This window comes from Lolium perenne, chromosome 5 (genome assembly GCF_019359855.2).
Source record: "Lolium perenne isolate Kyuss_39 chromosome 5, Kyuss_2.0, whole genome shotgun sequence".
Taxonomy (NCBI): domain Eukaryota; kingdom Viridiplantae; phylum Streptophyta; class Magnoliopsida; order Poales; family Poaceae; genus Lolium; species Lolium perenne.
The window spans coordinates 254,018,567-254,038,973 of NC_067248.2; the positions used below are offsets into that span (position 1 = coordinate 254,018,567).

Below are 20,407 nucleotides of genomic sequence, written 5' to 3' on the forward strand. Positions count from 1 at the left end.
TGCATCATAACCCTAACCCTAACCCTAAACCCTAAACCTATACCTAACCAGAAATAATTACCTTTAAACCTAGCCCTACCCCCTAAACCCTAGCCCTAACCCTACACCTAACCCTAACCAGTAGATCCGGCTCACCGTCGATCGTGTGATAATGGCTCGAGCTGCGTGTGTATGTGCCAAAGGGTCCCAATCTTGGTTCTCCATGTGTATATGTCCTAAACAAACCTAAAAGAATGAAAAAGTACATTGGTGCACCCTCGCGCGGAGAAATCTAGGGGGGTAGACTCGCCGGGGTACACGTTCCGCTGTTTTGGGGGGAGGAGGGGGAGAACGACCACCGGAGCACCGGAACCCCACCAAATCTTGCATGTTGGCCTATGCTATGTGTCAAAGTGTGGTGCAAGGTGTAATGGTGCAAAAGTAGCTCCCCTAAACCCTAGACCCTAAACTGGGGAGGCTTCGAGCACTAAACCCCTCTAAAACCCTAAACCACGACGCCGGAGCTGCAGAACCATGCATCATAACCCTAACCCTAACCCTAAACCCTAAACCTATACCTAACCAGAAATAATTACCTTTAAACCTAGCCCTACCCCCTAAACCCTAGCCCTAACCCTACACCTAACCCTAACCAGTAGATCCGGCTCACCGTCGATCGTGTGATAATGGCTCGAGCTGCGTGTGTATGTGCCAAAGGGTCCCAATCTTGGTTCTCCATGTGTATATGTCCTAAACAAACCTAAAAGAATGAAAAAGTACATTGGTGCACCCTCGCGCGGAGAAATCTAGGGGGGTAGACTCGTAGGGGTACACGTTCCATTGTTTTGGGGGTGGTGGGTGAGTACGACCACCGGAGCACCGGAACCCCACCAAATCTTGCATGTTGGCCTATGCTATGTGTCAAAGTGTGGTGCAAGGTGTAATGGTGCAAAAGTAGCTCCCCTAAACCCTAGACCCTAAACTGGGGAGGCTTCGAGCACTAAACCCCTCTAAAACCCTAAACCACGACGCCGGAGCTGCAGAACCATGCATCATAAACCCTAACCCTAACCCTAAACCCTAAACCTATACCTAACCATAAATACTTACCCTTTAACCTAAACCCTAGCCCTAGCCCCTAAACCCTAGCCCTAACCCTACACCTAACCCGTACCACTAGATCCCGCACACCGTCGATCGTGTGATAATGGCTCTAGCTGCTGGTATATGTGCCAAAGGGTCCCAATCTTTGGTTCTCCATGTGTATATGTACTAAACAAACCTAAAAGAATGAAAAGTTACATTGGTGCACCCTCGCGCGGAGAAATCTAGGGGGGTAGACCCGCCGGGGCACACGTTCCGCTGTTTTGGGGGGAGGAGGGGGATAACGACCGCCGGAGCACCGAAACCCCACCAAACCTTGCATGTGGACCTATTCTATGTGTCAAAGTGTGGTGCAAGGTGTAATGGTGCAAAAGTAGCTCCCCTAAACCCTAAACCCTAAACTGGGGAGGCTTCGAGCCCTAAACCCCTCTAAATCCCTAAACCACGACGCCGGAGCTGCAGAACCATGCATCATAAACCCTAACCCTAACCCTAAACCCTAAACCTATACCTAACCATAAATACTTACCCTTTAACCTAAACCCTAGCCCTAGCCCCTAAACCCTACCCCAAACCCTACACCTAACCCTAACCTAGTAGATCAAGCTCACCGTCGATCGTGTGATAATGGCTCGAGCTGCGGGTGTATGTGCCAAAGGGTCCCAATCTTGGTTCTCCATGTGTATATGTACTAAACAAACCTAAAGGAATGAAACGTTACATTGGTGCACCCTCGCGCGGAGAAATCTAGGGGGGTAGACCCGCCGGGGCACCCGTTTCGCTGTTTTGGGGGGGAGGAGGGGGAGAACGACCGCCGGAGCACCGGAACCCCACCAAATCTTGCATGTGGGCCTATGCTATGTGTCAAAGTGTGGTGCAAGGTGTAATGGTGCAAAAGTAGCTCCCCTAAACCCTAGACCCTAAACTGGGGAGGCTTCGAGCACTAAACCCCTCTAAAACCCTAAACCACGACGCCGGAGCTGCAGAACCATGCATCATAAACCCTAACCCTAACCCTAAACCCTAAACCTATACCTAACCATAAATACTTACCCTTTAACCTAAACCCTAGCCCTAGCCCCTAAACCCTAGCCCTAACCCTACACCTAACCCTAACCAGTAGATCCGGCTCACCGTCGATCGTGTGATAATGGCTCTAGCTGCTGGTATATGTGCCAAAGGGTCCCAATCTTTGGTTCTCCATGTGTATATGTACTAAACAAACCTAAAAGAATGAAAAGTTACATTGGTGCACCCTCGCGCGGAGAAATCTAGGGGGTAGACCCGCTGGGCACACGTTCACATTGTTTTGGGGGAGGAGGGGGATAACGACCGCCGGAGCACCGTAACCCCACCAAAACTTGCATGTGGACCTATTCTATGTGTCAAAGTGTGGTGCAAGGTGTAATGGTGCAAAAGTAGCTCCCCTAAACCCTAAACCCTAAACTGGGGAGGCTTCGAGCCCTAAACCCCTCTAAATCCCTAAACCACGACGCCGGAGCTGCAGAACCATGCATCATAAACCCTAACCCTAACCCTAAACCCTAAACCTATACCTAACCATAAATACTTACCCTTTAACCTAAACCCTAGCCCTAGCCCCTAAACCCTAGCCCTAACCCTACACCTAACCCTAACCAGTAGATCAGGCTCACCGTCGATCGTGTGATAATGGCTCGAGCTGCGGGTGTATGTGCCAAAGGGTCCCAATCTTGGTTCTCCATGTGTATATGTACTAAACAAACCTAAAGGAATGAAACGTTACATTGGTGCACCCTCGCGCGGAGAAATCTAGGGGGGTAGACCCGCCGGGGCACCCGTTTCGCTGTTTTGGGGGGGAGGAGGGGGAGAACGACCGCCGGAGCACCGGAACCCCACCAAATCTTGCATGTGGGCCTATGCTATGTGTCAAAGTGTGGTGCAAGGTGTAATGGTGCAAAAGTAGCTCCCCTAAACCCTAGACCCTAAACTGGGGAGGCTTCGAGCACTAAACCCCTCTAAAACCCTAAACCACGACGCCGGAGCTGCAGAACCATGCATCATAACCCTAACCCTAACCCTAAACCCTAAACCTATACCTAACCAGAAATAATTACCTTTAAACCTAGCCCTACCCCCTAAACCCTAGCCCTAACCCTACACCTAACCCTAACCAGTAGATCCGGCTCACCGTCGATCGTGTGATAATGGCTCGAGCTGCGTGTGTATGTGCCAAAGGGTCCCAATCTTGGTTCTCCATGTGTATATGTCCTAAACAAACCTAAAAGAATGAAAAAGTACATTGGTGCACCCTCGCGCGGAGAAATCTAGGGGGGTAGACTCGCCGGGGTACACGTTCCGCTGTTTTGGGGGGAGGAGGGGGAGAACGACCACCGGAGCACCGGAACCCCACCAAATCTTGCATGTTGGCCTATGCTATGTGTCAAAGTGTGGTGCAAGGTGTAATGGTGCAAAAGTAGCTCCCCTAAACCCTAGACCCTAAACTGGGGAGGCTTCGAGCACTAAACCCCTCTAAAACCCTAAACCACGACGCCGGAGCTGCAGAACCATGCATCATAAACCCTAACCCTAACCCTAAACCCTAAACCTATACCTAACCATAAATACTTACCCTACCCCCTAAACCCTAGCCCTAGCCCTAACCCTACACCTAACCCTAACCAGTAGATCCGGCTCACCGTCGATCGTGTGATAATGGCTCGAGCTGCGTGTGTATGTGCCAAAGGGTCCCAATCTTGGTTCTCCATGTGTATATGTCCTAAACAAACCTAAAAGAATGAAAAAGTACATTGGTGCACCCTCGCGCGGAGAAATCTAGGGGGGTAGACTCGCCGGGGTACACGTTCCGCTGTTTTGGGGGGAGGAGGGGGAGAACGACCACCGGAGCACCGGAACCCCACCAAATCTTGCATGTTGGCCTATGCTATGTGTCAAAGTGTGGTGCAAGGTGTAATGGTGCAAAAGTAGCTCCCCTAAACCCTAGACCCTAAACTGGGGAGGCTTCGAGCACTAAACCCCTCTAAAACCCTAAACCACGACGCCGGAGCTGCAGAACCATGCATCATAAACCCTAACCCTAACCCTAAACCCTAAACCTATACCTAACCATAAATACTTACCCTTTAACCTAAACCCTAGCCCTAGCCCCTAAACCCTAGCCCTAACCCTACACCTAACCCTAACCAGTAGATCAGGCACACCGTCGATCGTGTGATAATGGCTCTAGCTGCTGGTATATGTGCCAAAGGGTCCCAATCTTTGGTTCTCCATGTGTATATGTACTAAACAAACCTAAAAGAATGAAAAGTTACATTGGTGCACCCTCGCGCGGAGAAATCTAGGGGGGTAGACCCGCCGGGGCACACGTTCCGCTGTTTTGGGGGGAGGAGGGGGATAACGACCGCCGGAGCACCGAAACCCCACCAAACCTTGCATGTGGACCTATTCTATGTGTCAAAGTGTGGTGCAAGGTGTAATGGTGCAAAAGTAGCTCCCCTAAACCCTAAACCCTAAACTGGGGAGGCTTCGAGCCCTAAACCCCTCTAAATCCCTAAACCACGACGCCGGAGCTGCAGAACCATGCATCATAAACCCTAACCCTAACCCTAAACCCTAAACCTATACCTAACCATAAATACTTACCCTTTAACCTAAACCCTAGCCCTAGCCCCTAAACCCTAGCCCTAACCCTACACCTAACCCTAACCAGTAGATCCGGCTCACCGTCGATCGTGTGATAATGGCTCGAGCTGCGGGTGTATGTGCCAAAGGGTCCCAATCTTGGTTCTCCATGTGTATATGTACTAAACAAACCTAAAGGAATGAAACGTTACATTGGTGCACCCTCGCGCGGAGAAATCTAGGGGGGTAGACCCGCCGGGGCACCCGTTTCGCTGTTTTGGGGGGGAGGAGGGGGAGAACGACCGCCGGAGCACCGGAACCCCACCAAATCTTGCATGTGGGCCTATGCTATGTGTCAAAGTGTGGTGCAAGGTGTAATGGTGCAAAAGTAGCTCCCCTAAACCCTAGACCCTAAACTGGGAGGCTTCGAGGACTAAACCCATCTAAAACCCTAAACCACGACGCGGTAGATGAAGAACCTTGATTCATAACCCTAACCCTAACCCTAAACCCTAAACCTATACCTAACCAGAAATAATTACCTTTAAACCTAGCCCTACCCCCTAAACCCTAGCCCTAACCCTACACCTAACCCTAACCAGTAGATCCGGCTCACCGTCGATCGTGTGATAATGGCTCGAGCTGCGTGTGTATGTGCCAAAGGGTCCCAATCTTGGTTCTCCATGTGTATATGTCCTAAACAAACCTAAAAGAATGAAAAAGTACATTGGTGCACCCTCGCGCGGAGAAATCTAGGGGGGTAGACTCGCCGGGGTACACGTTATTTGTTTTGGGGGGAGGAGGGGAGAACGACCACCGGAGCACCGGAACCCCACCAAATCTTGCATGTTGGCCTATGCTATGTGTCAAAGTGTGGTGCAAGGTGTAATGGTGCAAAAGTAGCTCCCCTAAACCCTAGACCCTAAACTGGGGAGGCTTCGAGCACTAAACCCCTCTAAAACCCTAAACCACGACGCCGGAGCTGCAGAACCATGCATCATAAACCCTAACCCTAACCCTAAACCCTAAACCTATACCTAACCATAAATACTTACCCTTTAACCTAAACCCTAGCCCTAGCCCCTAAACCCTAGCCCTAACCCTACACCTAACCCTAACCAGTAGATCAGGCACACCGTCGATCGTGTGATAATGGCTCTAGCTGCTGGTATATGTGCCAAAGGGTCCCAATCTTTGGTTCTCCATGTGTATATGTACTAAACAAACCTAAAAGAATGAAAAGTTACATTGGTGCACCCTCGCGCGGAGAAATCTAGGGGGGTAGACCCGCCGGGGCACACGTTCCATTGTTTTGGGGGAGGAGGGGGAGAACGACCGCCGGAGCACCGGAACCCCACCAAACCTTGCATGTGGACCTATTCTATGTTTCAAAGTGTGGTGCTAGGTGTAATTCACCAAATGGTGCATGGCATGGATCCCCGGTCTGACATTCCTCACCTTCGGGCGATAACACTTAACAGATTCCTGGACGTGTACGGTGAAGTGTCCCGCCGCGGGTATATCGGGGGCTAGACTGTGCCAAAGGGTACCACACATGGTTTTCCATATGTCCATGGACTAAACAAACCTAAACCTATGAAAAGGTATATTGGTGGAACGTCGCGCGGAGAAATCTAGGGGGTAGACCCGCCGTCCCGCTGTTTTGGGGGGGAAGGAGGGGGACGGCCGCCGGAGCACCGGAACCCTGATATATGTGGGGGATGAGCATGGAGACTAATTTTGTATTTCACATAGTGTAATAAATAGTCATCAAAAAGAAAAACTAATTAACAAAATAAATATAAGTAGTAGATGAAATAAAATAGTTAGAAAAACAAAACAAAAAGTATAATGGCGCACGGCAAAGGGAGAAGCGCACGGCAAAGGACCCTTTGCCGTGCAACTTGTCTGTCTGCACGGCAAAGTTTGGCCGCACGGCAGTGCCCAGGCCTTTGCCGTGCGCTGTTTCTTTGCCGTGCGGCTTGCAGGGACTTTGCCGTCCCAAAATCTTTGCCGTGCGCTTCTCCAATTCTTTGCCGTGAGACACTTCTTTGCCGTGCGCCATATCTTTCTTTGCCGTGATATGTTTCTTTGCCGTGCGCTGCGCTAATACTTTGCCGTGCATTTTTTCGTTGCCGTGCGCTCTTCCTGCTACGCACGGCAAAGAAATCTTTGCCGTGCAGCAGCTCACGGCAAAGTTTGGCTGCACGGCAGTGCCTGATTTTCCCGTAGTGCATGGTGGTGGTAGTCAACGCTTCTACAGAAACAAAAAATTTCATTTTTAAGGTAATCTCGCGAGACAATATAAATGTTTAGAACAACAACAAAACGATCAAATGAACTGAAGTAATAACTGATCACATACACAAGTAAAAAAGACACTCAAATATTTGCCACTTACGACTACATTATCCAATAGAGCAAGCGATCGATGACAAGCTCATAAACACACATGATGGGACATTCAATTAAGAGCTAGCAAACTAATCCAACTGCTTGTCCCCCGCTTACCCGCGGCTCCCTTGGGCGTGCATGGTGGACATCTCCAAGGCAGCTAAGGTAAGCATGCTCGAATTGTGGGTGGCCACGACACATGGTACGGGTACTCCGGCGCATGGAGCTCGCCCTGGGGCATGTCCGGCAATGCGTAGAGCTTAGCAGTGTCCTTGTCAAAACAAAGAACACCGCGCCTTCCGGCCATCCAGTAAGCAACGGATCTGCCACGGCCAAACCCCGTGAAGGAGACATGGCAATCCCACCCCCAGTAGTCGTTTCCCATTTTGCCATGCATGGTGGAAGATGTCCAGCAGCCGCCGCCGGTGGAGGAGAATGTGCAGGCCCTTGCGATGGTGTCTCGACCTCCGCCCGCTACCGCGGTCGAGAAGATGCAGGCCCGTTCGGTGACGTCCCTATTTTGGTACAACACAGACGCCACCCTGAAGTTTGACAGGCTTATGTACCCGCTTGCGCCCTCACTGTCGAGGAGGAAGGCGCCCAAGCAATTGGACCTGTGGAACAAGGCAGGGAGCGGGATCTCCCTGTAGCCTCGCGTCATGGGATCACAGACGAGCATGCGCGATACTGGCGTCGGGTCCTTTTTCTCATTGAGAAGTAGAAGGAGAAGGAGGTCGTCCCTGCTGTCGGCGAGCTCCCAGCAGAAACCGCTCGATACCGGCTGCGGGAGGAAGTCGAGCGCGAGGTCTCGTGCACGGAGGATGCTCGCCAACGACGAGGAAGTGGAAGGAACAAAGGAAGGGTTTCGCCCATGCGGCCGCGATCTGTCAACTCGGTAGTGGCCGACGACATGGAAGGACGGAGGGCCATGAGACGAGTTAGTGGAAGGAACAAAGGAAGGGTTTCGCCCATGCGGCCGCGATCGAGAAAAGAGTCTGTCAACTCGGTAGTGGCCGACGACATGGAAGGACGGAGGGCCATGGAGTGAGCGGATGAGGCGGCAACCGTCAGCTGCGATGATGCGGCGCCAGCGCCTGCAGGTACACGCAGCGCGGATGAGTTGGAGAGTCAAAGGAAGGCGCAGGAAGAGAGCCCAACAACAATGGGCGTACTTCGGTATGAAATCGAGCGCGAAGTTCCCGCTTGGCGAGGATGTCAGCACACTGCGAGGAAGAAGATGGAACAAAGACAGGGTTACTACCTGGCGGACGCATGCCAGGGTGTGAGGGTTTGTTGACGCGGTAGTGGCCGACTGCGTGGAAGGATGGCGATCCGTGGAGGGAGTGGATTAGGCGGCCGCCATCGGCCCCGATGACGTGACGCCACCGCCGGCAGGTGCACGCGGCACGGATGAGATACAGAGGCGATCGGAGATGTAAGAACACCAGCTCGAGAATCTCGTCCGGCACGGAGTTAATATTAGCCGCCGGCGCAGCTTTCCTCCGGCCAGTCTCGGAGCGGCGGCAGTCCCCCATGCACGCTTTGGTTTTGCCTAGAGATTGATCTCGTCGCAATATTTCGAACGCACGCGTTTGGAAATCCTTGGCCGACCTCTCGTGTCTTTTAATCTCTTCCAAGTATGACGGGGCCTACAAGGACACGGCAATTTATACCTAGTTTAACTTGGGAGACTTTCTAGCTTTTTTACTTGTATAAAATACAGACTCAGCTATAGAGTAACCGAACTAGCAAACCTACAACACCATGGACTCCACGTATAACAACAAGATTGAAGGCAGGTTTTTGACCTACTAGTAATATATAGGCAAGAAGGTTCGGGGACGATCTTTCCAGGTCTTCCGCGCGTCTCCCAGGCGGCGGCGGCGGCGGAAACAAATTTCCTGCTCCAATCTCCGGCATCTGCGTTGGGCCCCTCTCCTTCCGCTTGCCGCTCCGGCGGTAGGAGGGAGGGGGACCCCTTTTTTTGCATGGTACTTAGGGCTAGGAGTTCTCTGGCATGGCGCGCCGTTGGGGTGGTGGGAGCGGCGCCCGGGCAAATAAATCTGCCTCAACTCTTCTCCCACACCGACGTTGTCTTTCATGGTGGCGTCTCGGAGTTGGTGGCACTGTGTGCTTGCCGATCTTTCAGATCGGTGGCTTTAGGGTTCATGGATGGTGTCGGCGAGGCGGCGGCGACGACTCCATCAGATGGTTTTTTCCTCCTGCTCCGTCCCCGTTGCTGCGGCGTTGTCTCCGGCGCCAAGGTGGAGCAGAGAGGATTCGTCCAGGAGTACGTGCAGATGGTGGTCTGCACTGGTGACAGCTGGAAGATGGTGCATCTTGTGGTGGGTTCGTGGTTGAAAGCTGATGGTTCTGGTTCCCTACTCCGACATCGTCGTGCGTAGGTGCCAGTGCTAAAGTTCGATGGCGTGTCTAGGGACATGCTGCCCTGGTCTGATTCTTTCAACGGCAATGGTTTGTCCTATGGCAAACTACATTGGAGGTCCGAAAAGCTGATGATCAGCGATGGAGCCGCGTCGAGCTCAGGTGAAGAGGTGATCTGTCCATTTTTTCCTTGGTCGCTGCTACGGTGCTGCCAAAGAAGATGGATAGGCGTTGGTTTGTCACATAGGTTTACCCTATCTTTCCAGATCTGTAAGATCGGTGTATACGTACTTTGTATCTCGTCTTTTATTTATCAATGAGAATCGTATTACCATGCAAAAAAAAAGGCAAGAAGGTTCGGTAAAAAAAAAGTGAATAATAGCCGACGAGTCATTCTCGTGTTTGTACAAACTCAGGTTACAATCTTGGAGTGGCGGACCTATGTTGGGGCAAAAGAGGGCCATGGCCCGCCCCCAGCCCTAGGTATTTTAGCCTATATACTTGTAAAGCTTAGCCCAATAATAGCCTATTTACTCATCTTTAGTGTATTGGCCCGCCCAACATTTTGGGGCTAGTTCCGCCACTTATCTTGCCATAAAATCGGTTACCTAGTGGGCAGTGCCGGGTGCTAGTCTGAGTCCAGCAAAGTGGTTGAGTCCCACTACTCTATGTTACTTTCCAATGTGACTAGTTTGAGTCTAACATAATATCTATCATTATGATGTGATGGTTGTTATTGGTTCTAGCCCGGAGACAACCCCCACCTACTTAACCTCTCACCCATTTGTGAATTCCATGTCGTTTGTGCACTCCCAATCAGCGGGCTCTCTTTGTTCTACTTTGGCACAACCGTAGTGTTGAGATATTTCTCGAGGACCATGCAACCTTGATAGAAGTTCTATGCTCACGAGGAGGTATTGCATTGATGCACTATTCAACTATTTTTAAAGTCCAAACTAGCAGAGATGTAACAGATGGTTGTGTCTTACTCTAAAGAATTGTATACTCGTGATCCGTCAATGAATTACGATGGGTTGGCTAATATGACTTTGGAACAAATTTTCGGTGACATGAATACGCAACCGTGTAAGGAGCTTTCTAATGATGAGATTAGCGATGCTTTATTCCACATTGATCCTAAATTAAGGCCCTGAACCTGATGGCTTCCCTACACAGTTTTACCAGCGGAATTGGGAGCTGAAGTGTGATGATATTATACTTGCGGTAAAATGTTTCTTTGATACTGGGTTTATGCCAGAGGGTATCAATGACACTTCAATTGTCTTAATTCCGGAGTTAAAGGAGTATCGTCTCATTGGAGTATGCAATGTTTTGTACAAGATTGTGTCGAAGTGCCTTGGAAATCGACTTCGACCAATATTGGGAGATGTGATTTCTTAAAATCAGAGTGCTTATACACCGGGGCGGATGATTACTGACAATGCACTTTGTGCGTTTGAGTGGATGAATTTCATGGAACATGCTACCTCCACTGGTTCCTCTTTTTGTTCATATAAAAGTGATTAAGCCTTATGATAGGATTGATTGGCATTGTTTGAAGAGTACAATTTATAAAATGATTTTCTCTCATTGGTGGGTGCAAATGTGCAATGGATCATGACATATGTTACGATGGTGAGATATTCACTAAAATTCAGTGGAACTCTCTATTGGAAGTATTTTCTCCAACTAGTGTCCTATGTCAAGGGGATCCTCTTTCTGCTCTCTTGTTCATGTTTGTGGCAGATGGTTTGTCAACACTATTAAGGCATTAAGTAGAGGCAAACAGACTTACTCCAATTAAGGTGTGCAGAATTCCCCGCAAAAAAAAAGGTGTGCAGAAGGGTGCCCAGTATTTTCCATCTATTGTTTTTGGCCTAAACCTACCGGCGACGGGTCTCGCTTTGCTCGTTTGCATTCTTATATTTTATATAATAATGTTTAACTGTCACAAGGTTCCAAGATAATACTACAAACTCAAACAAGCTATAAACGTGGGAACTACTAACAGAAACTACAAGTCAGCAAGAGAATACAGACTTTTTTAATACGACTACGGGGCACTGGACTGATAGCTAGCAAAGTAATCAACCATCTTGTCCCCAGGTTATCCTAGCTGCTCACCGGACACCTCCAAGACAGCTAGGGTAAGGCAGCTTGAATCGTAGGTGGCCACGACAGCTGGTACGCGTACTCCGGCGCGTGGAGCTCGTCCTGGGGCATGTCCGGCAACGCGTAGAGCTCAACGGCGTCCTTGTCCAAACAAAGAGCACCGTGGTTTCCGGCCCTCTCCAGTAAGCGACGGATCCGCCACCGCCAAACCCTGCAAAGGAGACGTGGCAGTCCCATCCCCTGTAGTCATTTCCGGTTGTGCCTTGCGCGTAGGAAGATGTCCAGCGGCCGCCGCCGACGGACGAGAACGTGCAGGCCCTTGCGATGGTGTCCCGACCTCCTCCCGCGACCGCGGTGGTGTACGTGCTAGCCCGTTGGATGGCGTCTTTAATTCGATAGAGCACGGATGTCACCCTGAAGTTTGACAAGCTTATGCAGCCTTCTGGGTCCTCGCCGTCGAGGAGGAAGGCGCCCAAGCAGCTGCATCGGTGGAACGAGGCAGAGAGCGGGATTTCCCGGTAGTCTCGCGTCATAGGGTCACAGACGAGGATGCGTGATACCGTCGCTGGGTCCTTTTTCTCGTTGAGGAGTAGGAGGAGCAGCAGGCCACCCCGCGTGTCGGCGAGCTCCCAGCAGAAACCGCTCGACGGCGGCCGCGGGAGGAAGTCGAGGGCGGGGTTCCGTAAGGCGAGGATGTCCGCCCACGGCGAGGAAGGCGAGGTAACAAAGACAGGGTTTCGGCCAGGCGGCCGCGACCGCGAGAAGAGCAGCCGGTTGTCAACTCGGTAGCGGCCGGCGACGTGGGTCGACGTAGTCCCATGTTGGGTGCGGATCAGGCGGCCACCGTCCGCCGTGATGATGCGTCGCCAGCGCTTGCAGGTGCACGCGGCGCGGACGAGCTGGAGAGGCAGAGAGCGGAGGAATACCAGCTCGAGTATCTCGTCTGGGACGGCGTCAATCTCGCCCGCCGGCTTGGCTTCCATCCCTCGAGCTTTCTTGCTGCTGCGGCGGACGTCTCCCATTGCCTCTCGCGTAGTTACAGGCGCAGCCTGCCGCTTGACGATCTTTTTTTTTTCCGAACGAACCCCTCGTGTCTGTATTTTTTCAACTTCCCTTCTCAGTATATATATCCCGGTAGTACTTCCGGATCTACTCCTGCTGAAGCAGCTCTTCTAGACGGACACGGACTCATCATGGCATGGGTAACTTTGCTAACATGACAGTTTTACTTGTATCGGACTGAACAACTAAAAAGTTGTTATACCGGACTACAAGTAGACGATGATGGACTCCGATCCACCAATGACAACAAGATTATTTCCAACAGGCCGGCCGAACCTAGACCGATATATGGCTTGATATAAGGGTGTCAGTTCAGGAAAAACGCGGCAGATGTGGACAAGTTGGAGCGACAAGTCGATCGGCCACGTGCATGTGCAATGGTTGATAAGACCATCTTATCTTAACTGTGCTATATAATCTAGATATGACAGTAAAATATGATGTACAATGAGTTATTTTTTAGTCTTATCTTTAGTAACTAGACTTCCTAAATATATGGTGAGACAGATTGTGCTAAGAGATGATCTCTTAGCTAAGAGAAGGTAAAGTCCTTTTTTGACTTTCTCTTTCCTCCACATCAGCATTTATCCTACGTGACATTGCTAAGATATCACCATTGTATATACCCTAATGAAACACGCGTGTACGTACTTGCGTGATTGGTCAGCCAGCGATCGATCGATCAAACACGCGGTGCATGCCAATCCAGCATTGTTTCCAATTAACAAGCATGCACGTACCTAAGATGGGCTCAGCCGGCGGCTCTTTTCCCTTGTTCTTCCCTCCCATGTGTGAACAGTAGTTGAAACCTCCCACTAGCTAGGAAACCGGGCCGATCCCAATCCATCTCCGGTGGTGCTGCCATTCGAAGATGGCGAGGGAAAGGCGCCGACGTAGATGTAGATAGTTGTAGTGGTCCGGTTGTGGCGTCTTGGAGTAGGTCAACATTTCTTCTCCATCAGATCTGGTGCTTCCTGATGTTGAGTGGTGCGACGGCGCGACTCCGGTGGTGGGGGCGGTGGCTGGCGCGAGATCTCGGGCTAGGCATCTCGGCAACTAAGGCGGATGGGAGCTCGTCTTTCCTAATGCGGTGGCGCAGCATTGGGAAGAAGACCACGGTAGTTCTTTGCTTGTGTCCGAGGTGGGCGACGAGCAGAGCGACTACGACGAGCTAGGTCAATAAGCGCCGGCTCCGGCAGCTCAAGTTTCTCTTGGGTGTCCTCTTGGTCGGTCGTGGCGGCGAGGGAGAGGGCATAGGTGGAGATAGAGAGTCCTTGGCGGCCAGTGAGACTCGTGCTGCTTCGTTGAGTTGTCTCAGGGTGACCACTGAAGGGTCATTGATCTCGGTTTCCCATGGGCAATCGACGCGAGAGAGGCGTCGTAGCAACCTCCATCGGAGGCATGTTCCTAATGATGCAGTGGCGACGCTTTACACCTTCTTCTTTCCAAGTAATTTCGTCCCCGGCGAGGAAGATGGCGATCGTCGGCGCAGTTCATCCTCAAGCAGCGGTACCATAGAGAGACATGCTTGCGTTTTTGCAACTATCTTACAGGCCCCCTGTGAAAAATATAGGAACTTGTTTGTAATTTTATTTTTTACTGTGTCCCATTGTGTAACTTGTACCACCGCTTTGACTAATGCAACATAGTCTAGATCCTTCGAGACTTTCAAAAAAAAAGGGCTCAGCCAGGATAGGAAACGATCGGCTCAATTGCCTAAGTTTTTATTAGCTGATGCATGCGGAATTGCATATGTCATATGAACCAAAATAGGTGGTGTGCTTGTCCTTGGCGAGGGTGGTCGCTCGACGGCGCGCGGCCATCACCGCGCACGAGGAGCTCAGGAGGAAGTTCGAGGCCAAGGGCTTTGCCACGCCGGATGTGCTTTTCTGGAACGTCAGCATGTCAAAGGCGTCGGTGTCGGTGGTGGCGGCATAGGCCGACGTGGCGCTAGTGAGCGGGTACTCGAAGAACTTGATGGGGTTGTTCCTGGAGAATTCGGTGAGGGTGCCAAGAGTCAAGCTTGCCTCTCCTCTCCAAGATCACGTGATCAATCTGACTTTGACTGGGAGAAACTCAACGGAGGGCAGCGCCAGTTCCGTCCAAAAGCAATCGAAGAAGAAGGTGATCAACACCTTTACTTTTGTGCTTTCAACATGCTCCAAGGTATTTGAGTACTCACTATATCACGGTAGGAATTTTAGGGCACTTTTAAGTGCCTCAAAATGTGTTAAATGTGCTCTCTAAACTTTTAAAGGCGCATAAAAATGTGCTGAATTTACCGGCTACTCGAAAAGTATTATGGGAACTTAACAAAATGTGCGCTTAATTAAGGTATATCTTTGAGGGTACATTTTGGATATGTTTCGAAAAGTTTCAAGGGCACATTTTGTATGTGACATTGAAACTTTTCAAGGAACATTTTGGATGAGGGCAGATCCAAAAGCCCTTAAAAGTTTTGTGGGCACATCCCATATGTGCCACAAAAACTTTTAAGGGCACATCCAAAATGTGCCCTGAAAAGTTTTAAACGAACATTGTTGAATGACACATCGAAAATGTGCCCCAAACAGTTTTAAAGACACATCCAAAATTCAGTTTTTACACATATTGTAGTCCATAAATTACAAATGTTGCAGTACCCAGTTTACAAATGTTGTGGTACCCCGTTTACAAATATTGTAGTACACAGTTTTAAAATGATGTAGTACACAATCATTTATAGTTCACAGTTTACAAATGTTGTATTACACAGTTCAAAATATTGTAGCTCTAGTACACAGTTTACATATAATGTTTACAAATGTTCTATCTTACATCATCAGAGTTTAAATGCTATATGTTGAAGTAATAGGTTATACATTTCCATATGAAATACTCAAGAAGGCTCAACAGTGCTCAAGCAATAGTTGAAATGTTTAGTTCACATTCAGCGTTACTATTTTTTCCTTTACATCTACTTCTAGATTTTTTTGAATAAACGGGTTATACATCTCCATATGAAAGACCAGTATTAGTTGAAGCAACATGTCATGTAAAGAATCACGTTATACAACTACATATAAAAGAGTCATGCATACCTGTAGATGCCACACATCCTATTCAAAATATGTATTCTTCATTTTCCTCTTTTTATGTTCCTTGACATCTTGACACGTCTCAAACGTATCTATGATTTCTTATGTTCCATGCTAGTTTTATGCCAATACTCACATGTTTTATACGCACTTTACATCATTATTACGCATTTTCCGGCACTAACCTATTGACAAGATGCCGAAGCGCCAGTTCCTGTTTTTTGCTGTTTTTGGTTTCAGAAATCCTGCAAAGGAAATATTCTCGGAATTGGATGAAATCAACGCCCAGGGTCTTATTTTTCCACGGAGCTTCCAGAAAACCGAAGGGGATACGAAGTGGGGCCACGAGGGGCCGACACCACAAGGCGGCGCGGCCAAGGGGGGGCCCGCGCCGCCCTATGGTGTGGGGCCCCCGTGCCTCCTCCGACTCTGCCCTTCCGCCTATTTATTCCCTCCGTCGCGAAAACCCTATTACCGAGAGCCACGATACGGAAAAAGTTCCAGAGACGCCGCCGCCGCCAATCCAATCTCGGGGGATTCAGGAGATCGCCTCCGGCACCCTGCCGGAGAGGGGAATTGATATGTCCATTTTGCATCACTATTTTATATCATAATCTACTGTTATTCATTGATATATTTCATATTTAGAGATGATACTTATGTTATTTCATCTATTTTGCATGTTTCATGATTATTGGGGAATCGCGCACCGGAGTCAGGATTCTGCTGGAAAAAGCACCGTCAGAATGCAATATTTGGGAAGATCAACAATTGACGGAAATTACACGGAAAGTCTTATTTTTCTAGAAGACGGAGATAGCCAAAAGGAGGAGCCGAGGAGGGCCGCCATGGGCCCCCCCATAGGCCGGCGCGGGCCCAGGCCTGGCCACGCCGCCTTGTGGGGAGGGGGCCCACAGCCCCCTCTGGCCTCCTCTCCTTCACGTACTTCTTCGCCCTGAAAACCTAAGCTCCGGGGAATAGTCGCGAAGAGTCACAGCCGCCTCAAAGGGGCAGAAAACACCAGAGAAAAAAGAGCTCTCCGGCAGGATGAAATCTGCCGGGGAAATTCCCTCCCGGAGGGGGAAATCGACGCCATCGTCACCGCCATCGAGCTGGACATCATTGGGATCATCATCACCATCATCTCCATCATCATCACTGCCATCTCCACCGCTGCACCTCGTCACCGCTGTAACAATTAGGGTTGAATCTTGATTGTTTGATAGGGGAAACTCTCCCGGTATTGATTACTACTTGTTATTGATGCTATTGAGTGAAACCATTAAACCAAGGTTTATGTTCAGATTGTTATTCATCATCATATCACCTCTGATCATGTTCCATATGATGTCTCGTTAGTAGTTCGTTTAGTTCTTGAGGACATGGGTGAAGTCTAAATGTTAGTAGTGAATTATGTTGGGTAATATTCAATGGTTTGATATTTAAGTTATGGTGTTATTCTTCTAGTGGTGTCATGTGAACGTCGACTACATGATACTTCACCTTTATGGGTCTAGGGGAATACATCTTGTATTCGTTTGCTAATTGTGGGGTTGCCAGAGTGACAGCAACCTGAACCCCCGTTGGTAAATCGATGCAGGAGGGATAGCAGGATCTCAGAGTTTAAGGTTGTGGTTAGATTTATCTTAATTACTTTCTTGTAGTTGCGGATGCTTGCAAGAGGTATAATCACAAGTATGTATTAGTCCTAGGAAGGGCGGTGCATTAGCATAGGTTCACCCACATAACACTTATCAAAACAATGAAGATTAATCAGCTATATGAAGAGAAAGCACTAGACTAAATTCCCGTGTGTCCTCAAGAACGTTTGGTCATTATAAGTAAACAAACCGGCTTGTCCTTTGTGCTAAAAAGGATTGGGCCACTCGCTGCAATTATTTCTCTCGCATTTTACTTACTCGTACTTTATTTATCTGCTATATCAAAACCCCTTGAATACTTTTCTGTGAGCATTTATAGTGAATCCTTCATCGAAACTGCTTGTCAACACCTTCTGCTCCTCGTTGGGTTCGACACTCTTATTTATCGAAAGTACTACGATACACCCCTATACTTGTGGGTCATCAAGACTATTTTCTGGCGCCGTTGCCGGGGAGTGAAGCGCTATTGGTAAGTGGAATTGGTAAGGGAAACTTTTACTGTATGTGCTGATTTTATTTCTGCCTGTTGCTATAATTCATTATGGAGAGATCTTCTCTTGAATTTCTATTTGGAAAATCTACTACTACTGCAAAGGTAGTGGATGAGGCGCCAGGTGAGAAAGAGGTTCCATACAAAATACCTATGAAGATTATTGAACGTGTTGTGGATAACCGCTATGAAGGGGATGGAACTGTCCATCCTGGAGATCATTTACTGTTTTTACATGAGTTATGCGGTTTATTCAAGTGTGCAGGTATTGCTATGGATGAAGTTAGGAAGAAACTATTCTCTATATCGCTGTCTGGTAAAGCGGCGCATTGGTATAAATTACTGAAGAATGGGGATTCTCTTGATTGGAAGGATATTGTGCCTCTATTTTATTCTAAATTCTATCCTCCAAGTGAAATTCACAAAGACCGGAACCGCATATATAATTTCTGGCCTCATGATGGAGAGAGTATTGCTCAAGCATGGGGGAGATTGAAGTCTTTAATGCTCAAATGCCCCATTCATGAGCTTCCTGGTAATATCATCATTGATAATTTCTATGCAAGACTTTCTTTTCAAGACAAGACCTTGCTGGATACTTCTTGTTCTGGATCATTTACACGCAACAAAGAAGAGTTTAAAAGGGACCTTCTTGATCGGATTTAGGAGAATACTGAAGGATGGGAGAACGACAAAGATAGAGAGTCAGGTATAAATTATGATTATGAATGCATTGAAACTTTTATGGATACTGATAAATTTCGTAATATGAGTGCTATTTATGGTCTTGATTCTTAAGTCGTTGCAAATTTTTATAAAGCCTTTGCCTCTCATTTTGAATTGCCTAGGAAGAATTTTGATAAGTATCATGAACCGTATAAAGATAAAATTGATTCATCTATAAATAAATGTGTTGTAATTGAAACTGTTGATCATATTCTTCCTGAAGCTTATATTGAAAAAACTCCTTTCCCTGCTAAAATGAAGGAGTATTCTGTTATAAATAGTGCGGTTAATAAAAGTGCAAAGAAACCTATAGAACCTGAAGAGCAAATAAAGGTTGAACATGCTATTGCAATAGTTAAAGATCTTGTGACTGAAAATGTAGAAGATGGTCATATTATTTTCTGTGAAGATGCTTCTAATATTGTTTCACATCCTAATAAGTCTAGGAAAACCAGTGTTCCTATGCTCTCTGTTAGAATTGGTGATCATTGTTATTATGGTTTATGCGATATTGGTGCAAGTATTAGTGCTATTCCTTATGAGCTTTACACGGAGATCATGCATGAAATTGGTTCTTGTGAACTTGAAGATATTGATGTGGTTATTCGGCTAGCTAATAGAGAAAATATTTCTCCTATTGGTATTGTTCGAGATGTGGAAGTTCTATGTGGTAAGATTAAATATCCTGCTGACTTTTTAGTACTTGGTTCTGCTGCTAGTAAGTCTTGTCCTATTATTTTTGGTAGGCCTTTTCTAAATACTTGTGGAGCTGTTATAGATTGCAAGAAGGAGAAAATTGTGACTAAATTTGCTGGAGAATCTTATGAGTTTAATTTCTCTAAATTTTCCAAAACTCCTTATAAAGCTAATTTGCCTAATAATGATTTTAGAGTTGAACAGTGTGCATCTATTGCTCTTGCTCCTAATAATCCTTTGCAGCAACATTTGGAGGATAGTGAGAGTGAAGTCTTTAGGGAAGAAAGGAATGAGCTTGATGAAATTTTCCTTCGTCAACCTATTCTTAAGAATGATTTACCGGTTGAAGATCTAGGTACAACACCACCACCAACGGAAGATCATGTTTTTGATTTAAAACCATTGCCTGATAATCTTAAATATGCTCATATTGATGATAATAAAATATATCCTGTTATTATTAGTTCTAAGCTTTCAGAGTTTGAGGAAGAAAGGTTATTGGAAATATTGAAGAAACACCGAGGAGCTATTGGCTACACTCTTGATGACTTGAAGGGGATTTCTCCTTCTATTTGCCAACATGCTATCAACATGGAAGATGATGCAAAGCCTGTTGTTGAGCATCAGCGTCGTCTAATTCCTAAGATGAAGGATGTGGTAAGAAATGAGGTATTAAAACTTCTTGAAGCTGGTATTATATATCCTATTGCTGATAGTAGATGGGTTAGTCCTGTGCATTGTGTTCCTAAGAACGGAGGAATAACTGTTGTGCCTAATGATAATGATGAGTGATACGTCTCCAACGTATCTATAATTTCTTATGTTTCATGCTACTTTTATGATGATACACACATGTTTTATACACACTTTATGTCATTATTATGCATTTTCCGGAACTAACCTATTGACAAGATGCCGAAGTGCCAGTTCCTGTTTTCTGCTGTTTTTGGTTTCAGAAATCCTAGTAAGGAAATATTCTCAGAATTGGACGAAATCAAGGCCCACGATCTTATAATTCCACAAAGCTTCCAGAACACCGAAGAGGGACAAGAGGGGAGGCCCAGGGCCCCCACACATGGTGGCGGCGCGGCCAGAGGGGG

At 47.9% G+C, this 20,407-nt stretch overlaps 1 protein-coding gene across 1 annotated transcript; it reads right to left on the bottom strand.

The window, feature by feature from the left end:
* Positions 1-11,625: 11,625 nt before the first annotated feature.
* LOC127304347 (uncharacterized) lies at positions 11,626-12,617 on the bottom strand. Its single transcript, XM_071821159.1, has 2 exons — positions 11,820-12,617; positions 11,626-11,736 (listed from the first exon to the last, which is right to left on the bottom strand). Exons 1-2 carry the CDS (start codon positions 12,615-12,617, stop codon positions 11,626-11,628), a joined length of 909 nt encoding a protein of 302 aa, XP_071677260.1.
* Positions 12,618-20,407: the final 7,790 nt, after the last annotated feature.